This window comes from Homarus americanus, unplaced genomic scaffold, assembly GCF_018991925.1.
Source record: "Homarus americanus isolate GMGI-L3 unplaced genomic scaffold, GMGI_Hamer_2.0 scaffold5589, whole genome shotgun sequence".
NCBI lineage: Eukaryota > Metazoa > Arthropoda > Malacostraca > Decapoda > Nephropidae > Homarus > Homarus americanus.
This window is the reverse complement of record NW_024736650.1, coordinates 7,566,040-7,585,629: the sequence shown is the minus strand read 5'-3', so window position 1 is coordinate 7,585,629 and position 19,590 is coordinate 7,566,040. Positions and strand designations below refer to the sequence as shown.

The window sequence follows — 19,590 nt, the reverse complement described above, 5'->3', positions numbered from 1 at the left end:
CACCACTTAACTGAGCATCATGATGAGAAGAATGACCATGAAAACTATATTGTAAAGTAAAATTAAGCAAAAGGAAACATGAGTAAATAATGCATTCTAATTTTTATGAGGATGCGATTTCTGGTCTAATGCAAAATTTGTTGGGATATTGTTAGTGTATGTTAGCAGGATGTCATAGAGCGGTGTTGGTGGGTTGAAGAACAGAGGCGCCACTATCTTGTGTAGTAACAGCCTCCCTCCCTCTGGCGGTGAAGGAAGGTGTCCATGTGAGGGATGTTGTCGGATGTAACGTGACACCTCGCCAGCCTCCCCCACCACACACCTCGCCAGCCAGCCTCCCCCACCACACTCCTCGCCAGCCAGCCTCCCCACCACACCTCGCCAGCCAGCCTCCCCCACCACAGCCAACCAGCCACCACAGCCAGCCAGCCCCCCACCACACCAGCCAGCCTGCCAGCCAGCCCCCCACCACACACCTGCCAGCCAGCCAGCCAGCCTCCCACCACACCTGCCAGCCAGCCTCCAGCCAGCCTCCCCACCACACCTCGCCAGCAGCCAGCCACCAGCCAGCCTCCCCCACCACACCTCGCCAGCCAGCCTCCCCACCACGCTCCTCGCCAGCCAGCCTCCCCCACCACACCTCGCCAGCCAACCTCCCCACCACACACCTCGCCAGCCAGCCAGCCAGCCTCCCCCACAGCCAGCCAGCCTCCCCACCACACACCCGCCAGCCAGCCAGCCAGCCTCCCCACCACACACCCCGCCAGCCAGCCAGCCAGCCTCCCCAACACACCTCGCCAGCCGCCTTCTCCTCGCCAGCCAGCCTCCCCACCACCCTCGCCAGCCAGCCTCCCCCACTCCTCCTCGCCAGCCAGCCTCCCCCACCACAGCCTCGCCAGCCAGCCTCCCCCACCACACTCCCCAGCCAGCCAGCCCCCACCACACACCCTGCCAGCCAGCCTCCACCACACACCCCGCCAGCCAGCCTCCCCCACCAGCCAGCCAGCCTCCCCACCACACCTCACCAGCCAGCCTCCACCACGCTCCTCGCCAGCCAGCCTCCCCCACCACGCTCCTCACCAGCCAGCCTCCCCCACCACACTCCTCACCAGCCTCCTCACTTGGGCCGCAATGAGGGTGGTCAGCAAGTTACATGGAGTTAAGGGTAGGAGTACAGTAGTATGTCCCTTTTGTCCCCAAGTTTCCTCCCTCACTTTTCACCAACACTGATTCTCACCATCATTGAGTACTGTACTATGCTGCTGTTGAAGAAGCACTACAGTACTGTACATAAAAGAAAATAGAAATGAAATGAAAGAATAATATAACATATTATTAATAAAGAATAAATATATTTACCAAGAGACATGAACAAATTAACGATTGAATTACTTACAATGATATTTACAGAGAAAGAAATATAAAGATGATTGATAAAATCATTACAATAAATGACAGAGTAAAGTAAAATCCCTCCAAGAACACTACTCAATCAAGTGTTCATATCTGAAGTCATCTGTTGTCTCCCCACTAGAGGTCACAGCCTCAAGTAAAAGGAGCCACAAGCACCACAAGGCTTTCTGTGAAGAGAACATTTAGTTTTCCATAACTGCAGTACTGTACATACAAGTTATATACAGTACATTGTGTTCACTTCTTGTACCTTGACAATTAAATGAGGATAAATAAGAATCTAAATAATCTGCAATATTTTATTACTGAATCCTAACCTTACTAAATGTCTAGACGCGTGTGCTACCGCGTGGTCGGGTGAGGACTGGGTGGTGAACTGACGTCAAGAGTAATAATGATAATGACCATTGCACGGGGCACGGGAGACACTTTGTACTGCTGAGGACCGCCACCAGCACTAGCCCAAACTCAAAGGGACAGACCACTTTACCCTAGTGCTGCAATACCTACAAAAATTGGTCCTGTTCCAGCCTGCCCTCAAACTTGGCTCTAGCTGCCCTCAGTTTAGGACACTTTTGTAAGTGCCTAAAGATTTCTTGGGTTAAAACTCAAATAAAATATGTATACTAATACTACTACTAATCTACACTATCACTTATGCAGATACACGATAAGTGGGTTGTTTGATGAATGGGAACTACGTACTTCAAACTACAAATAAAAATTTCTAAGTTAAAAATGATAGCCTTGCAAGAGACTGAGTGAGGTCAGGGTTGAGGGCTGGCTTGGACTGGTCACGGCACCACCTGAAAAATAAACCTTTACAACGAGTGTTACCGCAGCCTACACCACAATGCAGGTATTTGGCCCAAACGACACCAACATATTTTGAATGGCTTGAAGGGTCTTGAAGAACTTGCTAACTAGTGAAGATAAATCAGGACATCTCTAAAGGGTTTGCATATGTATGAGAAAAATGAAATATTAGAATACAACTTTATAACTACATTTATGTTGAATCACGATGCTAACTCGGGCTAACATATAAAGGTTTGTGCAAGAAATGCCTAACCTACTTCACAGGTTTTTTACTGCCCTCTATATAACCCAGAGAAATAGTTCAATACAGTAACAGCAACAATCAGAAACTAGACACAACTATACTGTACAAAGTCTTTTTTTTTTGGTGTAAAATATCAAGAGGTTGAAATCCATAATAACAAAAAATTAAGAGGCCAGTAAAAAACCATTCTGAATCCACAAAAAATGATATGTAAACAATGAGTGAGTGAACCCGTGAGTTAAAAAAATAAATGTAAGGGACATGAGTAAATTACGAGGGATGAGAGATGTGGCATGGGCCGCCAGGGTGTGTGGGACTGCTGCGGTGGGGCGGTCATGTACCAAGTCGGCACAAGCGGACTCACTGGAGCAGACTAGCCTCCAGTGTTTATGAAGGACAGGACACATCTAATCCAAAACCAGTTACAAACATTCTCACTACACATTATGCCTTACAAAAACAACAAAGAAGGTTGTAGGCTACAAATATAAAGCAGTCAAACATTTGTTCATAAGCCTCTATAAGAGGTCCTGTGTATATAAAACTTTACTTGAGACCTAACATTAGAAAATCTCAAAACAAAAGGTTGACAAAATTTTGATGGCAGTCATTTGTAGCCTGTGTTATTTAGAATAGTTGCAAACTGTCACCAGAGTATACCCGAAGATCTGCTGACTAGGTGCTTCAAGAAGCCTCAGTACAGTTACAAACAACCCATAACCTTCAAGTAGCTCATTGTCTAGATTAATTATACCAGTCTTTATATAAAATATAATTTGTTTGAGGAAACAGGAAAAGTACCACAAATATGAGAACAAGCTAAGCATAGCCCCTCCCTCCCCCTTTACTAAAAGCAACCACAGCTCTAGAAAGTCTTTAGTGACAAACTTTATCCTCTCAATTATCCAAATTCAACGAGTATCACCTGGTGATTACAACTTCTTGCCGGCACTGGACAAAGATGATGCTCGGCTACGACACTGGCCACCCTCCACTACACCGAGAGACGGGAAAGCGTCCTACCGTAATGCATCCTCAGATCCATAGCACAAGGTTCCAGTACCATATAAGCCAAGTTTTAGCCCAATTTAGAGGTTTAATATCTAACCCATACCCTTCCCTTAATCCTTGTATTTCCAATATGGAATTCAATTGTTTGTAGCTCTTGTGGAGAGTAGCCAGTAATAATAGTTGGTAAATGTCACGACAGCCTGAGGAAACTTGAGTCCATCAGTCACTCGTCCACTCTACCTACACTATAAGGAAAACTGCCAACAGATCTTTTTATTCCTCATGTACACATTAGCCCGACTCAGGTTCAACCACGGTCACAATAACAATTTCAACAATCGATATATCAAAAATGAAGATAAAAATTAATCTTCAGTATATACTCTTGACAGCCTCGGTGTTATTACTGGCCTTAAGTAATCAAGAGATAGTCTAGAATTGGGTCTAAAGATATTTGACTTATATTAAGGTGAACTAAAATGTCTGACGATGTGTACCTGAAGACAATGTTATTCCTGATTTACAGTTGGTTCTAAGTATTATGATTTAAACAAACATCATGGTAAGACAAAGAAGTCATATGACTGATTTATATCCCTGTTTGTCATATTTGTTTGATAAGCTTATTTACAATCTCTTCTATATAATCGACAGTATTTGCTGCATCTTATGTAAAAATCTGAGGAAATTTTCATTCAAATACAGCATTTGTATTATGAAACTGATTACAAAGGTTCCCCAATATGCTGCAATACTTCTAAATTTGTTCAGCTGTGGGCAACTTTGCCACCAGAGTTGTGGATCACAAGGAGGGAATGCCACAGGGAACAAGTGACACACAAACAGTAAAGTACACAGAAATAAGGTTGAGATGGAACTCATTGATGGTAAATATTAACATCAACACTTGCAAAAATTATACATCAAAATCAATCAGTTAAACAAAAGCATTATATTTTCCTATGCAAAGCCAAATGCATACATACTGATGATAAATTTGCAAATGGACTGGTCCAGTATTGTACAGGAACATCTCTCAATCTTTGGTGCTTGTAAGTGTCACAATTGTGGGCTAAAGCATGCAATTACTACATTATAAAAACGTTGGAGATCCGTTCACATACCATGGAAAGGATTATATTAAAAATAAAAAGCCATAAGTTGCCCTAAAATAGATTCTTCATGTCTTTCACTGAAAGCAAAACAATCATACTCCCCTTCGTAATTACAGATGATAAATTACAGAAACTATTATATCTATCAAGAGATATGTTTAATTAGAGCTTTTCACACTATATAAATAAAGGAGTACAGTAGTGTTTATTTTCAATATTTCATAAATAAATCTAACCTAGCCTAAGAAAGAACTGAAGGGCCACTCATGGCTGACACTGAATGACACTTTGAAGCACTAATGATCAGAGTGGATATCCTTCTACTAGATGCACAGCAATCTGTAAGTAATACACCTGCTGACACATTCTTGAAGCTCTCAACTAATCCCCAGGTACACATAAAAGATGAAATATAACAGAACAGCAAAGCAGTAAAGAATGGTGGATGTCCAATGTTCACGGTGCGTGTTTCAGATGATTAAGGAATGAGGAGCAGCCCTGTGGAAGGAAAATAGTGGCACAAGAGGCATGGGTTGGATATTTTCTGCAGAAGAGACAAAACTACCAGATGAAGTGTAAGTGGGCTGAAAAAAGACAAGGATGGAAACTTTGTAGACCATGAAGGTTTACTGTCTTTACAACTTGAGTAACTGTAGGTCATTTGTTCTATGATGGGAAATTACTATTGGGTGCATTGGATTTGGTCCGTCGCAGAAGGCGAATGTTTTGACTGAGAACCAAGGCAGAGGGAGTCTGGGTGATGAGAACAGCCAAACTGTACAGTGGTGGAGAGGCTGTGGGTGGCTTATGCTACATATGATGACAGAAGTGGAGGGGAGGTGGTGTGTGATGCAAGTGGTGGTGGTGGCAGTGAGGTGAAATACAGTAGGTGAGAAATATGAGGATGGTCCCAGGCCAACAAATGCAGTGGAGTAGTTTGATAACGGGGCAAAATAGAGGTCATTTCTAGAAGTTGTAGATAGGGAGAGCAAGCTGAGGGAGGTTGTTGGGATAAGTGGAAGATTAAGAGGTAGGGAAGCTGGGCCCATCAAAACACACAGTGAGATCGAGGTGGCTGAAGCTCGTGTGCTCATCCCGCAGGCGACACAAACAAGCCTGGAAGCCAAAGGCGAGTTAAGGGGCAGTCGGTTTTTTTCTTTATTTTTCTTTTTTTTTAATCAGACCTAAATATCAGCTCTATTTTTGTACAAGTTCCAGCCCCACTTACTTTAGAATGTTTTAACATATCCATTCATGCATAAAACCTCATACCTTGATGATTTTTGTACCGTGACACCCATAAAACGACTATTTATCTAGGCTCATTAAAAAAAATAAAAATAACAAAAATCTGTCCCAGTGCCACAGAAAATGCTCTTGTAGAGTGTGCTCCTTAAAACACATGAACAAGGCCTCATTGGTCTGGCAGGCGATAGGGCAACTGCTGCTTGGAGCACAATGCTTATCAAGAAGGGACCTATACCACCAAGATCCTGAGGTGATGCCCAATGTTCATTTTCCCATCATCACAACAATTTACAGACAAAAAATGAATCTGGGCATGGACTTCCATCAGAGGACAAAAATCCCTGGGGAGCCACAGGCATCCATGTGGTCAACTTCTGGTACGGACTTCACGTGCATCTGGTACATTAATCTTCGTACAGAGACCAGTGATGAGTGGACTGTGCTCGCAGGAGGTGTTGGTTGTGGAGATATTGCCTGCCACAGGCTACCTGTGGAGGAGGCCGTTTGGGTGGTTGAGGATCGAAGATACAGGTCGCATCTCCAGCTGTACTAGTAGAGAAAAGTGATCTGAAATACAAGATGAAAAAAAAAAATTAGAGAATGATTTCTATAGAATATTTTTACCAATACCAAAGTTGAGGAAAAAAAATGTAGAACATATCAGAGTTGTTTAATTATACAATACAGTACAGGTATATACAGTATACACATATTCCTGTACTTGAGCCAAGGTATATCATGAAGCTTTTAAAAATCATAAAGTATAATACAGTATAAAGAATACAGTAGTCACCAAACTCTGCACCACGGCAAAGTGAATTGTGTATCAGTGAAGGATCTCACCTGATGGGATATGAGGGTGTGGACAGCCCATGACCTTGTTCTCTCTAAACCAGTCGGGATCAATGGGCCCCAAAACTCCCAGAGACGACATAGTATCAGCACTATGGAAGATGTAGTCTATTATCCCCTTGAAATCATACCTGAAAGTAAAAAATTGCATTTTTTAATAATTATCCATAAATTACATGTTATTTCAATTATCTAAAAGCATTATTGAAATTTCCAGGACTAATCTAGGTGTTCCATGTTTTAAACTAATACATGCAATAGTTCAGAGTGTTTGTTTTAATCAATCAAAATGGGGACCTGGAACACATTGTATGATATATACCTCTCACATTAAACCAATATATAGTTATCATTACCACACCATTTTCTACACACTCCTACAATTACTTCCATCCTGGCAAGACTATTCCCCCATTTCTCAAGACTCGGGACTCCACAATTGTATTACATTATCAATTCTATACTTCTGATACTTTCTACAACAACAAATTAATATGACCAATGGTTATAATCATTCTCAACTTAGGTTTTCAAGATATTAAATTCCTTACAAAATTTCATGTTAATCCAGTTATTAAAGAAAAAGAACATTTTGTATGGGTAACATTATACACCCTGTCATATTCCTGCAGGGACAAGATGGGAGATAATAACTGGACCCGGGAGAAACTTACGTGTAATTGGTATACGCCATGATTGAGAAATCATACGCAGCAGAGAGCCTAAAGGAGTGGGTGTAGAGGTTAGCACTTGTGTTAACCAAGGAATTATTGTTCTTGGTCACTGCTATCTTCTGCAGACAGGTCTTGTACCCAAAACTCTTGAAGTCTTCGTGGTCCATAGAAACACTGCCTTTTGTTAAGAACTCAACAACACCTGAAATAGAGAGATAAATACTCGTTAATTTTATCATACACTATGATTGCCAGCACCCTGTATACACATGTGGGGGAATGATTAAGGAGATGGAAGAGGGGTGAAAGACGTTCTACAAGTGAGAGGGCTGGACAGACATCCAGGAAACAACTGTGCGAATAAATGAGGAGAGAACATAGTAGCCACTTTGTTTTGGGGTGCATGTGATGCTGAAGGGTGATGCAACATTATGTGAAACAACTGGGATAAACCAGGTAAGATATCTTGGGTTTTCTTGTAGAAGGTGAACAACATATCAGAATATATCTGTTAAAATACATAGTACATTTATTCCCCAACTAACCTGAATCTGGGAGCGAATTAAGGTCACCACACAAGAGAAGTTGAATTGAATTTACGTCCATCTTCCTCCCTGCCCTCGACCTGTGTTGGGAATCCTCAACAATCTGGGAGACTACTTGTCGGATTTCACTCATCAACATAATTGTCTGAAAGAATCAAACTTTAATTAATACATTTTGTAATATGCAGTTGTTAACCTATCACCACATTATATTAAACATGCCAAAATTATGTACGAAATTAAGTTTGTACAGTATTGAATTATGAGCATTAGGCATCAACTCAATTCTCAACTCATTGTAAACTAACTTGGATGAGTTTGACGTCACAAAATTCTGGGTCCCAGTGGATGTGGGCAGTGCATACTAACACTGCCTGATTCACTTGCATTTTGTCTGGTGGTATTTCTACAGGGAGAACCGATGATAAAGTTATATTTCATTCACATATAAAAATTCTTCATCATTCTTATCAGTACAATATGATTTAACTCACACAATGACACAATGTATGACAAGTTCATTCTATAACAAGACTAAAAACATGGGTAAAATATTGTAAGAGTGTCATGTGCAGGTTTGTCCCTATAAGTGAAGGTGAAAAAAAAAACAGATTCAATGCACAGTACTGATGTCTGAGTCTACAAGTGACCTTCGACCAGTGTTTCCTGCTATTCAGTAAACAACAGGACACAACAGGGAAGCAAAAATGACACCTTAAGATTCAACCCATAAAAAAAAAACTACATTGACACTGATAGACTGTTGTATATTACAGTCCCAAAAGCTGCCAAGAACTGCCTGACAGACTAGTAGACACACACCACCAATACTCTTGTCCTTCTTAGGGCAGGAGTAAAATTTTATTCCATATGAAGTTTAAATGGTTCATTACTCCCAACCAATTTCATTCAATTATGTTTTTTATGTGAGGGAAAATAAAGTGAAGGTGTGTGTGTGATAGTTCCTAATGTCAGAATATTTTTACATAACTCCTGGGAACAAAGACCACAAACCTTCTACTGTTCTCAGGGAAATTGACCTGACTCACCTGAATTTTCCCAAGCTGCTTCCTTAGTTTCTAGCAGAGCAGCAAGGCCAATGTTGTCCTTTGTCATGACACGGTTTAACATATCCTCGGAGCCATCGTGATTAGCCATTGCTAACTGGTTGAATTCTATTAATCGCTCTTTGACCAGGGTAAACCTGAAAATTATTAATGTGATTTTCATCAAAAAATTTGTCTAAAATTTGGATATGTAATTTTATCTACCTAAAATAACATTAAAGTATAAAGTAATATTCCTATGTTAGATTATCAATGTTCCACAGAGTAACAAAGGAAGTTCCAGTCAGTGGATTGGAACAATTCTTTGCTCTTATATAAGCTATTACTCACTAAAGGTTAGGAGTAACTAGCAGGTAACTTGAAAAACTACTACTGTAGGTAAGAACTTGAAGAGAACACTGCTACACTATAGAGTTTGTGTGTACAGTAACCACAGAGTCTGGAGACTTCACATGAACAAATTACCTTAAATACAAGACTATTTACCACTCTGGCTCCTGACTGACAAGTCTTCCTATGCCATTTATCTAAAAAGTAAATAATACATTTGATGGCTGGATAACCTGCAAATCCTTTTTTTAAGTACAAATGACAATAAGCCAACATTTTACAGTAATTACTTTGTATACCCATGTGATAGATGCCTGACTTAAGACCTGCAAGAGATACAATTATGATGTTCACATCTGATACTCATTTGTTCATAATGAACTGATTTATGTTGACAGCTTATGAAATGTCAGACTGAGAACGTTTTCTCTCTCAGACACCATAACACACCGAGAAACTTGACAGTCAACTGTGAGGCTCTGATAAGATTTGCATGAAAGCACCGCCCCCAAATTATATTACTGCACCACACTTACCAATGTGACAAATACTGGAAACAAAATTCTGCCCCAAAGAATAAATTTTGTGAACAAAGGAAGATGTTTATGTGCAGTATTAAACATCTTTTACTTCCTCTGTTTTATTCAAGAAACAAAACTGCCATTTATCACTACTAAATGTGTAAGGAGTCATGCTGGACCTAGAGGTATGGCTACCCTGCCACAAGAATATAGGCCAATATAAGAAGAAGGAACAAGATGATGAATGTAAAGTGGACTATCATAAGATATTATGCCAAAATATTATGATAGGTCGGAAAGACTCACTGGCTGCTGATATCCAGAAAGATCAAGCCAATAAACCTCTAAGAAAATCCACCTTATGGGGCAAAATATATTGTTGGTCAATGGTACTGAATTCCACCCAGGATATTGTGCCAGGCCTACACAGGACACCACAGGCTTCATCATTACAGTCATATAAACCTTCTTAGGCAACCAAAATACTCACTTGCTAGTTCTCCAGAAGATGGCACAACCATCGACATATTTTCTTTCATTCTCTGACATGTGTTTTGCCCTGGACTTGGGTGAGAAAATTCCATCATAACCTTCATTCTTTAATTCAGGAAGGAAAAAATTGAAGAACTGGTCGGTTTCCACTTCCTGTGGGTGAAACATAACACATTATTAATCCCAAGTGTTTTAACATTAATGGTTCATCTATTATAGTAAAGCATTTATTCATTCACATTATGTAAATCTTGAAAACAATGAAAACCAAATAACTAAAGTTTAGATAGCCGAGACCTTAATATTTTTCTTATGTTTCTTCAACAAGATCCAAGTTTAGAAATGTTTGGACTCTATGATCTTATGATAACACTGGTAGGTTTAACTGAAGTTCCTGTGGACACCGGTACTGATAGTAACTTTATCTGATAGTGTAACAATGCCACCACAAAGATCACAGTGAATACCAGAGATAAAATATCTCCCCTTCCTAAGTACTGTACTCACAATACTACCTAAACAGTAAACAGGCTCATTCATCTTAAAACACAATACCCAAATTCAATCATAAGTTTCAAAACCTTGATGAAGAGATATATGACACTTGGATTATCACTAAGTTTAGAGTATTAATGTGAGGTACAGATTAGTGTTGACCTGTAAATCCCTGTAATGAACTGTACTTCACTTTATACTAAAAAAAAAAAAAAAGAATCATTCAAATCTGATCATACTATGTGGTCAACACACCTCAGGGAACACAGTGCTCTCTCTAGTCACAACAGCCTTTGAGAAATAAGTGAACCACACATATACAACGTACTTGTAAAGTGATGATGTCTGCTAGGTAATGTTTGATCTCGTCCATGATGCCTTTCTTCCGGTATTCCCACTCTAAAGCCCACGAAGGGCAGTACCCGTACATTTGACGCGTTGCATACTTGTCGCATAACACATTGTAGCACATCACTGTGAATATACCTGCAATGGAAGATATGCTTTAGTTATAATATACTTCTACCATGAGAGGAAATAATGGGATATACAGCTCAAGCTCTCAAGATCCAAGCACATGACAACCCTCACAGTAGTCCAATGTATGTGCTGTATAACTATCATCAATCCTGTCAAATTATTTGTTATTTTTTACTAATAATACAGGATAACTCTCATACATCAGTCTCTCATTATAAAGAACACTCCTCAAGCTAATGAAGGGTTCACACATTCACATTTGAAAGAGAAAGTGAATGCTTTCCCCCAACACATGACAGCTGCTCTACTTCCTCAGGCAAATTTCTACATTGTAACTTTTTCTTTTAATTTCCAATTCACCAGGAAACTTAAATACATACTGTACTGAAGTTTTAAGTCCACATGCATAAATACACATGGGTACAGTACACACCAATACAAGATGACTGGGTAGGAGATCGACCTGTACTGTACCTGCCTGTAATGTTAAACTAATACTGTACTGAAGACTTTAGGCGAGAGGAACAACAATAACTGGACACGAGGAGCTTAAACAGAGGCTGGTGTGAGTGAGTGTCTATTACCACTGAGGTCTCTCTCTCTCTCTCACACAAAAGAATACCTGGTGTGTGTGTGTGTGTGTGCATCTAGTGTTTTTACCTGGCAACAGTGAGAAGGAGAACACCTCAACTATACTCACATGAAGGTTTGGTTCTCTCGGGCTCACCAAGATGTATCCACGGTCTCTGGGGTGGCTGAGGTGTCGTTACTGTAAACAAACAAATACAAAACATTAATCACTACTGTTCTCTGACTCACACTTAATCAGTACCTGAATATTACATAATGGTCATCATAAATACACAGGGTATGTCTTAATATACTTAGAACTATTATACAGTCATTATTCTTTATACCGAGGTACTACAGTCAACAAACCAAGTCAGCTTATTTCAGTGAACTTGGCTGGGTGGTGTGGTAAACGACATACTGCTCCATGTGCAAATATCTAACTTTGTACTGTCGATTAAACACCGAGAATGATAAAATACCTCACCCACTCATGGTATGTGTTGGGTTGGAACATCCGAGTTTTCTAAACATTTCATCCTGTGTCCCAGAATGAAAAGCATGGAAAGTGACGCGATAATTATTTTGTTGACGGTACACGTGTTGATAAATTTACAGGTGATAGTACAGTATATAATCATCAAGGAGGACACTTACACGTGATTTCTAGAGCAGGTTTGACCCAAGTCTCTCTTATTTCTTGAAGGTGTGAGGAAGAAAGGGCACACACCTGGTGGAGGGGAGCATGCGAGTTGCGGTGGTGGGGAGGGCTGGGTACGACCTGGTGGTCTGATGGTACACCCAAGGCGCCACCCATCTTCTCTTCTTCACCAGCTGACCAACACTGAACATGACCCCCGTGTTTACTATGCTCCAACAATGTGCCATCTTTTGTATCATAACTCTCTGGGTGGCAGGTGTAGGTGTGCCGAGAACCTACTACCCTGCGTGCTGTCCCTGTAGTGTGCTGTACAGTTCCTAATTCCCAATCGAGAATAGTTTTAAGGTTGGTTAGGGCATGGCTAGTGGCTTTCAATTGAGGCGCGAGTGTTCCTATCCCGGCTTCCTCCATGGAAGAGGAATACCGACGGGCCTCAGGCAACAACCAACATATATCTGTGGTCATCCCGTGTGCAATGTCCGCCAGTACTTCCAAGTCACTGGTTATATCCGTGTGTTTGACAGGTCGCACCGACGGTCTGTTGTTGACATCGCGACTCACAAACTTTGGCACCTTCTTGTTCGGTGCGTTGTTATTATCATCTGTTGCCGAGCGGAGGCCACACAGCATCTCAAACAGGAGGCCTCGCACGCCCTTCATATAAGACAGGGAGAAATTATAAGATGTAAGTATATTACGAGAGTGATGTACTTCCCGTAGACTATAATGTGAAGCTAACAGATGAACAACTAACTGTTCATTCATGCCAGACCTTATTGCCTGCCAGAGCCAGCTCAGAAGATCATCTTCAATTATATCTGGACAATCTTCTAAGTCACTTGCACTATCTGAAGACAATCTTATTTCATACACTTCCTCTGCTCTACTGGAGGACTCACTGAAGGCTTCACTATCACACTCCTCACTGGTGGGGATGGAGGCTGTGCTACTTTTAGGGAACACACTGGGGCTGTCTGGTCTCCCTTCAGTGTCCAGGTGGTGACTCCCCTCCCCTGTACACTTATATATCTTGCATAGCCAAGACTTCATCACGTGTAGATCCTCCTGAAGGGTAAAGTCTTCTTCAACACTGAGGTCATGATCCCTCGCTACCCCGCCTTCCTCGCACACGAGAGGCAACACCCACCGTAGCCGGGTGTGGAGCTGTTCTAGGAGACGGTTTACTTCGGTCATTTCTCTGTGTAAATTATAAGTTATCCTCCCAGGGGACCTTAGTACTGGCTTCTGCCGGACGAAATTTGGTAAAATATCCCAAAAAGTGTTCACCAGTTTCCAGATCTTTAAGGTCACAAAAGGGACGTTAGTGCCCTTACTCTCAAGAACGACCCATCCATCAGGGCACACACACCTGGGCACTGGGGTGGTATAATGACACTCTTTACATGCCTCTGTTTCACCTGTCATGGTTATCTTGGGTTGGGTTACCTGGTCAACGTCCACAGTGCCATCAGTAGAAGCGAGGGTGCTTGAGTCCGTGCACACTGCCTGTACCTGACAACCTACTGAACAACAGGTGGAGTGAGCACTTATTAGGGTGGTGCAGTCACTATCACAGGACACTCCCCCACCACGTGACACAGCCAGCCAGGGAGTTCCACCTCCCTTCACCCGTCTTATCACATCTTTATCCTGTGTCACATCCTTGCTTGGGGTAGTATAGTCATCATTATGTGACACACTTCCACGACGTGACACACCCTCACCACGACGTGACACACCCAGCCAGGGATTCCCGCCTCCTGTCAAAGGATCACCCCCTGGCCAACTGTCCTCAACACTTAAGTCTTCTAAGTCTGCATCACACATCTTGTGGCCTCCCGCTGCACCTCGTCCTTCAATTCTTACAGGCATTTTCGAGTTTGCTGGCGGTGTATGGCTGAACTTCTTCACAACAATAGTTTTACCTGTTTCACTGTGGTGTGGACAGGTGGAAGTGTGGACGGGAGAGTCCACTCCCTCATCTCGGCACAGTTGTAACCCACCAGCCTCTCTACCACCTTTCCACTCCTCTAACGTATCAGCACCAGGTACGTGGTGGTGTGTGGTGGCACCACAACAGCACCAGGTACTCGGGCTAGGCTCATCCTCAAACAGGAGACTCCGAGCAACATCCTCGCGGCCAGCCCTCCACCCTATCCACTCCTCCAGGAGGTGTGCAGCAGCATGCAGCTGCTTGAAGGAGAAGCGGACGGCCAACACCTGGAGCACATCATCACGTTTCAGTTTGGCAAACACCGCCTCCTCCGTCACACTCAGTACCTCGTTCACTATTTCCATTATAATCCACCAAATAATAAAACTTTCTCTACATCACGTCTCTAGTGTACATTAAAATATGTCGCATCAATTCCACTAAAAGTTGACTTTCAATTCAAATGTTTTTTGTAACAGTATCTCTCGAGTCCGGAGGTAGTGTGTGTCGTAGAGGAACTGGTGGGCAGCAGCTACAACAGTTATCGCCTAAAGTATCAGTAACAGCCTGGAACAGCAACACCAATAACAAGATAGAGGAGGAGGAGGAGGAGCAGCAGCGGCGGCGGCGCTCCCCACCAAACTAGTGTTGGAGACGGCGGTCAAGGCCGGTCACCCACCAGTGGTCAACACTGGGTGTCAACTGCTTGTTTCCTAACCAACCGTTCTAATGTGTCACCACGAACAACTCTTTGTGTACATCAGTAACATGCGCCAGGACATTACCAACACCAGACTAACATTTACTTAACGACAAACATCCTCCCATCCCTATGTGTGGTGCACTGTGTAGGACCTTCCAGTGAATGACCTAACTCTCAGACTGGTTGTTGGGAAGATGATTAGCAAACGATGGTACAGTAAGGTCAGCGGTGGACGGTTTGGCTGTCACTCAGTTACAAGGTGTTGGTATTGGGAAGGAGGAGACCTGCCTTTATGGTGTTTGTGGAGAAGCTGAGGCGTAAGGAGGTGGGTATATGGTCCCTGTCTCACAGTTTTGAAGTAATTCGCGTGTGTGCGCGTGTAAAGTTTATTGACACTCATAGATACAGTAAATCTAGCGTCGCAATATTTCTTAGTCACGTTACGCCTTATTCACATATAAATGGTTTTTATTTAGATAATCAAGTATTACAAAACCTACCTCCACCACAACAATATGGGGTCATTTACTCCCCACAAGCACTGGAGTGACGGTGTGGCCAGCATACAGATGAAAGGTGGCCACAATAGGGTGGCCACCTGAGGGACTATACAAGCTTGATGTGGCTGATGGTAGGAGTAGTGGTGGGGGGGGAGGAGGAGGGGGGTTCCGGGAGCACCAACCTAACGAACCCCCCCCCCCTCCCCATCACGACCGGGCAACACCTGTGACCACCTATGACCACGCAAGGAACCCCCACCCCCCCCACACGTAGGATGGGCGACAGGGACAACTAAACTATCCCCTGGAGTCCTATACTACAACCACTGAACTACCCAATCTAACCAAACCAAACTTAACCTAAACCTGATTTGTATGTCAAGGCTTCCGGATATTTTAGTGACAACAATGATCGCTTGGGTAGGGTAGGGTAGGGTAGGGTTGGGCTGGGCTGGGCTGGGCTGGGCTGGGCTGGGCTGGGCAGGGCAGGGCAGGGTAGGGTAGAGTTGGGTCTAACATGACGCCATTTTAACCACTACTCCCATGCGTTAGTAAAGTATATTTGCGTCAAGCTTGAACAACCCAGGACCAGGTGAGCTAACTCATGAATAACCGAACAGTGCCGACACTACTAGGACTGTTTACCTTCCCGAGAGAGGGGTGTGAAGGGGAGATAAGAGGGGTGTGCAGGTGGGAGGGGAGAGAAGGGGAGATAAGAGGGGTGTGCAGGTGGGAGGGGAGAGAAGGGGAGTCACCAAGCTGGACGATGCAACATTTAAGTTCTCCTCGCGTCCTGGTGTACACTAAACCTCCACCCCCCAGCAGGCAGTTCACAACACCCACACTATCTGGCACTACTGAAGGAGGGAGTGGAAGACAGATTGACAAACTTCTGACGGTGTACAGGTCTTTTGTCGAAACTCTATAGCCAATAACTTGAAGAGAATTTATAATCATTTAAAAGTCAGTGTGTGTGTGTGTGTGTGTGTGTGTGTGTGTGTGTCCTACCCATCACATTCCACTACCTATATTAACGCCTCTCATTCTAAGATTCACACACACACACACACACACACACACACACACACACACACGCGCGCGCGCGCGCGCACACCATGATAGTACAGAAACTACGATGGAAGCGGGTCAACACAGTCACGATCCTCCCACCACCCACACGCGCCCACCTCTCGCAACCCACACACACACTTACGCTACACCTACACACACACACACACTAACGCTACACCTACACACGGTACTCTTAAACTCAATCTGTCCTTTAAACACACTCTCTAACAGTAATCAACACACCTGGACACACCTGTACCACCATATACACAGGTAATGTCATAAAATTAATAATATTAATCCTGAATCAATTTGTTATGGGAAAATATCGTTACAGTGAAATAAATCAACTTGGTGCTGAAGACAAACACAGGTGATGCCAACTGTTACTATACACACCGGTAATGAAGCAGAGGTGAGGCAGAAGAACAGGTATGCTTCTACCCATACCTGCCCTCGCTTCTCCACAGGTGTGTCTCAAAACCATTTCGTTACCAACACCGCTACACCTTTTCCTGGTATATATATATATATATATATATACATAAGCACCTGTATACCTTAGTGGACAGGTGTAAAACACACTTGTACCCAACACTACCCTTACCCTAGTTTTCACCTGGTCAATTCTACCATTTTTTTTTTTATTTCCAGAGGAGACAATTTAATAAGTAACACATCACGTGAGACACTACTAATTACATTGTAACTGATTTACCTGTCCCTACTGTAAATGGTTAAGTGATACACGTGTGGTCCCATAAGACTCACCAATACAGGTGTACAGCTCAAACTATTAGGGAAATATACATGACCCACCATCTGTCAACAACACAACTTGACCTAAACCCAAGTCAATAACAACAACCACAACATTAGCCCCACCTAACATGGCCCCGTGTCTAACCTATGCACCATTAATGACCCTGGACTAGTTCTAAATCATCGCCTGTTATACCTCTTATCATGTTCCTCATAGCACCTGACAAGAGTGTGTTTACAGCCCCGCCCCGCCCCGCCCCACCCCACCCACACCCCCCCACAACCACTGACGACAAACTGTATCTAGTACGTGACCTCCTTAGCCATAATCACACACTGCAACACGCATAAACACACATATTCCAAAGCTTCTCCAAGAGCCGAGTTATAATCAAGACCCCGAGTTATAATCAAGAGCCGAGTTATAATCAAGACCCCGAGTTACAGCCAAGAGCCGAGTTATAATCGTGAAAATATGACATTCAAACACCATAAAGATCAAAATACTGAAGAGGTGGGACCATTGATGTGGTCTACAGGAGTTAGTGATGGGAGAGTGTAGGCAGAGGCCACGTGTTAAGAGTGGTGGTGCTGTGTGTGTGTGTGTCGTAACTTGTTATCATGGGTGACACGCGTAGCTGCGGTTGTTTACATACGCGTGTTAAGATATAACTACGACTGAACAACACTACCATCCATCCAACCTGTGGTCATGTAAACTACGTATATGGTTGTAGCCTTGGTTGTGAGTTATGACTGTCCAGGAGGATATAATTACACCTGGTTGTAGTTCATTAGTGTTCAAGTGATATTTTGAGGTTAATATTTGCATTAATTAAATAAAGGTAAGTGGGAAGGAATACAGTATCTTCTGTTGTCCGTTGCCCAGGGAGGAAATTTGACGACAGTATATTTTGAACTCGGAGTCAAATCACAGTACTCAAGGGGTTAAATCATCGTACTCAAAACGTTAAATATTTCATCTTGAGTACCAACGAGGGGATTAGGCCAATACCACCTGGGGAAAGTGTACTGTTGTGTAATCAGGAGTCAGGTATAAGGTAGTGACAGGTGTGTATGTGAAGGAAGGCTTAACTGGTGTGTGTGTGTGTGTGTGTGTACATGAATTGTTGTACATGACTGCCAATATGTACGTGGGTGCACAAGACCGTCAGTACGTGAGCGTGACCAGTTGTGTGTGTACGTCCGTGTGCACGTGTGAGAGAGGAAGTTGAGCATCGTGACGTCTATTACCACTTTCACTCCTCTCTCATCTCCTCTACTTCTTGTTAACCCTCCTTTTCCCCTCACTTATAATTAATCTTTTACACACACACACACACACACACACACACACACACACACACACACACACTACGCTGTCGTCTACTGCCAAACTCCATGAAGAACTTGGGGGTCATTTTGGCCGAGAGGGTTAGTAAAGAGAGCCAGAAAACGTTAGGTGTGAGGGCCATGGCCACCAAACCTAGGTGTGAGGGCCATGACCACCAAACCTAGGTGTGAGGGCCATGGCCACCAAACCTAGGTGTGAGGGCCATGGCCACCAAACCTAGGTGTGAGGGCCATGGCCACCAAACCTAGGTGTGAGGGCCATGGCCACCAAACCTAGGTGAGGGCCATGGCCACCAAACCTAGGTGTGAGGGCCATGGCCACCAACCAACCCTCAGACGGGGACGAACACCTTAAGTAAAGTTAAAGATCCATCGTCAACATTGAAGTATTGCGACACAACTTGTTAATACTGTACCCGGTATTGAGAGTCTTTTGTTGAGTTACGTCCACCAACCTCCGTCACTACCACCCTGGTGTCACCACTTACACCGTCACCACCACATGAAACACTCACCAATTACACACCTCTACACCCTCGCCTCCTCCTCAATCACACACCTGCACACCCCCTTTGTCACCTCCTCAATCACACACTTGTACACCCCCCCTTGTCACCTCCTCCCCAATCACACACCTGTACACCTTTGTGACCTCCTCAATCACACACTTGTACACCCCCCTTGTCCTCCTCATCACACACACCTGTACACCTTGTCACCTCCTCAATCAC

The 19,590-nt window shown here is 43.2% G+C and overlaps 1 protein-coding gene across 1 annotated transcript in view; it reads right to left on the bottom strand.

Moving 5' to 3' along the window:
* Positions 1 to 1,698: 1,698 nt before the first annotated feature.
* LOC121872327 (CCR4-NOT transcription complex subunit 6-like) overlaps positions 1,699 to 19,590 on the bottom strand; it is a 26,816-nt gene continuing 8,924 nt past the window's right edge. Inside the window, exons 2-10 of the mRNA XM_042375053.1 lie at positions 12,007 to 12,075; positions 11,155 to 11,312; positions 10,330 to 10,484; positions 8,971 to 9,125; positions 8,230 to 8,327; positions 7,922 to 8,066; positions 7,377 to 7,578; positions 6,694 to 6,833; positions 1,699 to 6,417 (exon numbers count right to left, since the gene is read on the bottom strand). Coding sequence (XP_042230987.1) covers positions 6,335 to 6,417; positions 6,694 to 6,833; positions 7,377 to 7,578; positions 7,922 to 8,066; positions 8,230 to 8,327; positions 8,971 to 9,125; positions 10,330 to 10,484; positions 11,155 to 11,312; positions 12,007 to 12,075 — 1,205 coding nt within the window. The 3' untranslated portion in view covers positions 1,699 to 6,334. The remainder of the gene's footprint in view (positions 6,418 to 6,693; positions 6,834 to 7,376; positions 7,579 to 7,921; positions 8,067 to 8,229; positions 8,328 to 8,970; positions 9,126 to 10,329; positions 10,485 to 11,154; positions 11,313 to 12,006; positions 12,076 to 19,590) is intronic.